General features: G+C 43.9%; 1 protein-coding gene across 2 annotated transcripts in view; it reads left to right on the top strand.

Annotated features, from left to right (window-relative positions):
- The window catches only part of TTC13 (tetratricopeptide repeat domain 13), a 124,680-nt gene that overhangs the window by 109,139 nt on the left and 8,687 nt on the right, over window positions 1-6,854 (top strand). Inside the window, exons 16-18 of one of the 2 annotated variants that reach the window (XM_006894552.1) lie at window positions 625-731; window positions 2,784-2,919; window positions 3,739-3,818. In XM_006894552.1, the coding sequence (XP_006894614.1) occupies window positions 625-731; window positions 2,784-2,919; window positions 3,739-3,818 (323 nt within the window). Of the gene's footprint in view, window positions 1-621; window positions 732-2,783; window positions 2,920-3,738; window positions 3,819-6,854 lie in introns of both variants that reach the window. The other variant, XM_006894551.1, reaches the window with a different exon arrangement.

The following is a 6,854-nucleotide window of genomic DNA, read 5'->3' as shown; positions in this document are numbered from 1 at the left end:
CCTCTCAGAAAGGGAGCTCTGGTGGCCTAGCGGATAAGGAGTTGTGTTGCCAACCCAAAGGCAGGTGGTTCAAATCTATTAGCTGCTCTTTGGGATAAACAGTCTCTTCCCATGCAATTCATAGCCTCTGAAAACCCACTGAACGTCAGTTCTGAGTCAGTTGAGACTCCAATGCAATGAGTTGTTGAGTTGACCTCTCAGAAGAACCACACTAGACCCAGACTCCGCTCTAAAGAAGTGCTGACATGAGCATAAATTGTCATGGAGTTTTGGGCTACAAGGTATAATCTTTCTGCAAAGAATCTAAATTGCTGCTTCTGGAGGTAAATGAACGTGAGGTTAAAAACAAAACTGGAAATGGCTCACAGAGGAAAGCAACACATTCTGTTGCTGGAAGGAGCCTAGAACCTTCTGGATAAGGCCTCTGGGGGCCATGGGCAGCGTCACTGGGGCTGCGTGCTTGTCCAGTACATGAGGATAGTGGAGGGCCATCACCACACACAAGGTCAGAGCACAAGGCCTCATCCATCAGGCGATACATGTGATCCTCAGCACAACTGAGTTGAGTCAGCAGAGAGTGATTTCTGAACTAGTAATGCTTGTTTTCTTTTTCCCTGAAAGCAGTTTAATACTAAAACAAAGGATGGGTTCACTGTGAACACAAAAGTCCCCAGCCTCCGAGACCCAGGGAAGGAGTACGATGGCCTCACCATCACCATCACAGGAGACAAGTACGTGGTGTGCGCACCGTGGCTGCGGTGTGTGGGAATAGCCCATCACATGGCTGGTGGCTCTTACCTTAGAAGGGGCCCAGGGTCCAGCATGTAATCCTATCAGTAAAAGCCCTTCAAAAGCTGGAGAATTCCAGAAGCCTGCTTCCTACAAGTTAGGAGATGCTAAAGTGACAATATCTAGAAAGTTGTCAAATTCTGCACTATATGAAGACATATCTGCCAGTGTGGAACCCACAGCACCACCTCTATACACATGGCATCAAAGGATTTACAGTCTGAAATTCCTGGAGGGTCAGCCTTTAGTTGGTTCTAACTCAGCAGCATGTAACAACACACTTTTTATATACATCTCATACCCAGGCAAGGCCCTCGTGGCACAGTGACTTCATGCTTGGCTGCTGACTGAAAGATGGAGCCCACCGTCCACCCTACAGGAGGCTAGCAAAGTCTGCTGCCTTGTGGGCGGTTCTCCTCAGTCCTGCAGGGTCGCTGAGTCAGACCAGACTGAATAGCAGACAGGTCTGGGTTGGGATGTCCACGTGTCAACTGTCTAAAAGCTGCAGACGCTGTAGGTTTAAAGTGGAATTTCCCTAATCTGCATTCCTCCCAGCCGACTCTTGCCCATCCCTCAGTCCCAGAGCTTCCCAAGACCCATCTGGTCAGCAGTCTCAGTCTCAGAGCCTCCCCACATCCCTGTCCAGTCAGCAGCCTGGGTGTGACCTACATCCTTCTGACCACCCCATCTCTCAATCCCAGAGCCTCTCAAGAACCCTGTCAGGTCAGCTGTCTGGGCATGACCTATGTCCTCCTGGGTCCTCTGCCTCTCAGGCTCTGCTTTTTTCATGGACTTTTCTTTCATATAACAAGGTTTCCTATTGCACAACCCTTCATGTGTACACACCTGCTTAACAGCTTTTAGATTTTGTTGCTTTCCATATTTTTTAGGTTGTACTGTGTAGTGAGCTCTGCTGGTCCAGGGGTAAGCAGTTGGCAACCCCAAAGCAGGCAGTTCAAATCCTCCAGCTGCCCAGCTGCTCTGTAGTGTCACAACAGAAATAGAAGTACAGGATAAAAGAGCATCGACAATTCCTTTCCACTAAAGTAGTGTCTTCCCTCAGCCGAGTTTTTTCCATCTCCATTGCCTTTGCTCCGGGTCTCCCAATTTTTCCCAGAGACACATAATTTGTCTTCCCACCTTGTCCATCCATGTATCCCTCTCACAGATAGTCCCCTCACACGAAAGAGCCCTTTCTCTCTCCACACCATGCCTTGGTCTCTCAATAGCTGAGAGCTCACACCACTTCCTATGATGTGACAATTTCCAGCTTGGTGCCTTGTACCATTTTCCTGAAGAGACTTGATCTGATGGATGGCTGCTGCACCCCAGGTTCACCTCCCACTGGCCTGGCTCCCCACTTATCACCATCCATCCTTGCACTTTAGGGCCCTTTATCAGCTGGCCCTTCTGTGACATGTTCCCAATTTCCATTCTTTGTGTTCCAAGTTAGATACAGTTGCATCTTCAGTTGATGTCCTAGGAGCTGTGTTAGGGTGCTGACATGGTCTTAAGAAGCACGTCCTTGTTTGTACTTGACCTTACCCTGTAAAGACAGTGGCCTTGCCTGTTTCATGTCTTGGCATCTCAGGGCTCCCTACCGTCCATCACATAAAACACAGAAAGCAGAAGCTTCATTTTAAAAACTATACTCCCTGAGCTGCCTTCAGAGCCCACTTGTTATTCACTATGTAAAAACTGATAAAATAGTTACTGGCCATGAGTTCATTCTTTATATATGTACTTGTTTCATTTTGTACTAGCTTAAGCTCATATAATAAACACATGTGGCTAGAGTAAACAATATGACAGCCTTCATATCCATTTTTATAGCATAATTGCATACTTGAAGCATGCCTTCCTCTCTCTAACTAAAAAGGCAGGGTACATTCTTAGTTCTGTTTAGTGCCACGTAAGCATGCTCTTTGCTGTTGGTTTGGTTTGTTTTTTTTTTTTACTCTTTAAATTGTATAAGTGCTTTCTTTTCTTCTAAGAGTTGGCAATATACTGTTTTCTGTGGAAACACAAACCACAGAAGAAAGAACACAATTGTATCATGCCGAAATCGATGCACTTTATAAAGATCTGACAGCAAAAGGAAAGGTGTTAATTCTCTCATCAGAGTTTGGGGTAAGTTTTGTTTATTTCCATTTTACCCACCCTTCCTGGGGTACTTTTGTAATCACTTTTAAAAGCTCTACTTTCTTATCAGAATTGAACATGTCATACTTGATAGTAATTTTATTTGACCTATAAGCATTTATTTATTGATTTATTTAGTGTTCTCGTAGACAAAAAAAACACTTCATTATTGAGAGAATAGATAAATATACACAGTTGGGAGCTATGTGTATTGTGCTATGTATTACTGTAAGTTTGATCTTCAGCAGTCTGTACAAGCAGTCCTCCCAATAGTGTCTCTTTTTTCATCTCTTTAGTTGCAGTTTGCAGTCATGTTTGTAATGAGCTATCAGATCTGAACATTCTCGTGCATTTTACTTTTGGCAGTGAAGGAAGACTGAGGCTATACGTCCTTTAAAGGCATGACTCCAGCCTCTTCCTATGCTCGTCTGGGAAGGCCAGACAGGCTGTCTGTCATGTCCATCTTGTGTTTCTCAGCCTGCTGCAGTGTGCTGGCCATGGCACCTTCCACGTGCCTGATGTAAAGCCTGGGGCCCTCAGAACTCCAGCTAACATCTCAGCTTCTAAATGGAGTTAACGTATTTCTCACCTGAGCCTCGGTGTGCTATGGAGCTTCATGGAATCTTGCAGAGTAGTTTAAGGAAACACATTCCATTGGAAACCAGGACACCAAACAGTATAGAATATTCAAGAAGGGAAGAAGCCAGTCTGGTAGAGCAGGAAAGAAATTCTCTTTTTCTTCTTGTAAATGGTGATTCATCTCGCTGCCTCTGTTTAAGTTAATGGGCGTGTATTTTTCCCCCCTAGGAGGCTGATGCTGTCTGCAACTTAATCTTATCATTAGTTTATTACTTTTATAACTTAATGCCACTTTCGCGAGGATCCAGGTAAATTATAATTTACAACTTTTTCAATTTAATAATTTTAAGACTGAGATCTTTTCTGCTGTAAATTTTTTATTTAAGCCATATAATTTCAGTAATGGAAGACATATGAATGAAATGGGGGAAAATTTTTTAAATAGGGATTTTTACTCCATTAGAGGGTCCCTTTTGTCCCTCTGCTGTCTCTGTGCCATGGATGGTGGAAGGAGGCCCGTTTCTTCAGGCTCACACAATGTACAAGCCCCCATCATTGGCCCCAATGCTGCCGAGCCCACCCTGACTCCTAGCAGTGTCCGTCGTGTCTCAGGCAGTGACCCTTTAAAGAAAACGGTCTTTCTCCTAACAGAGCAGCTGGTGGGTTTGAGTAGCTGACCTTTTGGAGTTAGCAGCTCAGTATGTTAAAACCCTCAGAGCTCCTTCCACCAGTAGCATGCACGGAAAGTGGGACCAGCCATCCCACTAAAGCCCTAGGGCAGAAAGTGTTGGTGGGCCCAGGGTCCCCTTGTCCTGAGAGAGTGATAGGGCAGTTCTTTCTCTCCCCTTTATTCAGATTCAGAATACAAAATATAATCTCCTTTATCTACCAAGTCATTGTAAAAGGTAAGAAAAGTTAGTGCTAGTATGGCATGTCTTCATTTCCTAAAGGGGGCCCTGGGACGCAATGGGTGAGCGCTCAGCTGCTAACCAGAAAGCTGGCAGTTCACACTCACCTTAGGCCCCATGAGAGGAAGATCTGACATCTCCCTCTGTGAAGGTGAGAGTCCTGGGGAAAGCTCAGCTCTGCCCTGTCACTGCGAGTCAGCGTCATCCCCATAGCACCATCTCAGTGGTTCACAGCACGTTTAATAACCCAGCGGTTCATTTCAACAAAGATCATCAGGGCTTGGCTGCCACAGAATTTTGGTGTAATTTTTACATTTGACCGGCCGTTGCCTCTCACTCTGCAGTCATTAACTCGTACACCATTGAATAGTTCTTTCTTCTTATTTGCAGACATTGGGTTGTTGTTTGTTATCTGGTGGTGTTAAAACTACTACAATGTGCAGTTTTCTTTATATATATTTCTGTAAACTTCTTTTATACTGGTTTACTTACAAAATTTGTATACATTGTTTTTCACGCCTGATCTTTCCCATTTCCTTAACCCACCACTCCCTCCACCAGTCAGATTGTATGACCCGACCCTAGGACTATGCTTCCCACCCATCCTCTCCTCTGCGCTCCCCCCTTCTTGGATCCTTATACACGTTTTATAAGTTTTCTGTTTCTACAATAGTGGATACTAGGAAAGAGCATTACTGTAGAAATAGACAACTAGTAAAACGTGTACAGATGTGCAGTTTTCATTTACTCTCTTACCACTACTGTGTGGGGTGTGTGTACGTTTGTGTGATGAAAATGGCATTGCACTCTTATTAGCACACATTCAAAGTCAGTATGTTCTGGCTGAATAATATCCCTGAATGTCTTTATTTTTAATTAAAACTTTGTTGTTGATATTGCGCACCCTTCAATCGACTGTGACTCATAGTGACCCTGTGAGCAACAGATCGGAACCTTGTCCTAACCTGCGCCATCCCTGTGATCTCTGATACGCTCAAGGTCATTGCTACAGCCACTGTGTCTATCCTTCTTGTTGAGAGTCTTCCTGTCTTTTATTGACACTCCACTTTTTCAAGCATGATGTTTTACCCTCCTGACAACATGCTCGAAGTACCTGAAAGGAAGCTTCACCACACCTGCCTCTGAGGAGCACCCTGGTTACACTTCCTCCATGACAGACTTGTTTGTTCCCTTGGCAGGCTGTGAAGTGTTCAGTACTCTTCTCCAGCACCACAGTTCAAAGGCTTCGATTCTTCTGTCGTCTTTATTCATTTGGTCCAGTGTTTAGGTGCATAGGGTGCCTTTGCAAATACTATGACTTGGATCAGACACACTTTTGTTGTTAATATGACACCCTTGCTCCTTAGCACTTTGGAGAGGTCTTGATGGTAGATTTTCTCAGGGCAGCACGTCGTTTGATTTCCTTTTTTTATTGTGTATTGTCGAATCAGAACCGACCCTCCAGAGGGTTTTCTGAGATAGTAAATCAAATGGAAGGAGATTGCTCATCCTTCTCCAGCAGAGCAGCTGTTAGATTCAAACCATGTACCTTTTGGTTGCCAGTGCACCTCCTTACCACTAGGCCACCAGAGTTCTGTCTTTTGATTTTATTTTTTTAATTTACTATTAATTTTAGTAAAAATTTACAGAGACTTTGGATCTCCATTCATTCATTGTCGCACTTTTCTCCCCTCCCAACCCTCCTCCTTAGTACACTACCCTCTTTGAAAAGTAAAACAAAAATTCTTTCATTGTTTTACAAACCCTCCCCCAAGTCCACTCCACTATGTAGCCTCCGCTCTAGACACCTGTCATGACAAAAACACCTAATGACATATCCCTTTTGAACAGTTTTCTCCCTCATCTGTTTCAATGCAGTATATACATTATTGAACCCATGCTTCTCACTCTCCTCCCAACCTCAATGTCAGTCCTGTTTTACAACAGTGACACCATGCAGTATTTGTCCTTTTGTGACTGAGAGATTTCACTCAGCATAATGTCCTCCAGAGTCACCCATTTTGAATACCATTGCATAATACCTTTATTTTTCAATGCAACATAGTATTCCATTGTGTGAATATACCACAGCTTCTCTATCCATCCATTTGCTAATGGGTGCTTAGGTTGTTTCCAACTCCTTGCTATTGTGAACAAAGCTGCAGTAAACATGGGTGTGCATATATCTTCTTGGAGGTCAGTTATGGTTTCTTTGAGGTATATTCCCAGTAGTGGAATTGCTAGTTCAAATGGTATCTCTATTTGAAACTTTTTGAGAAAGTGCCATACCGCCTTCCACAGTGGTTGCACCATTTTACACTTCCACCAGCCGTGAATAAGGGTTCCAGTTTCTCCACAACCTTGCCAGCATTTGTTGCTTGCTGTTCTGTTAAATTTTGCTATTCTTACTGGGGTGAGATGATATCTCATAGTTGT

This window comes from Elephantulus edwardii, unplaced genomic scaffold (assembly GCF_000299155.1).
Source record: "Elephantulus edwardii isolate Elephantulus edwardi_28Jun2011 unplaced genomic scaffold, EleEdw1.0 scaffold00146, whole genome shotgun sequence".
NCBI lineage: Eukaryota > Metazoa > Chordata > Mammalia > Macroscelidea > Macroscelididae > Elephantulus > Elephantulus edwardii.
This window is presented reverse-complemented; position numbering and strand designations above follow the sequence as displayed.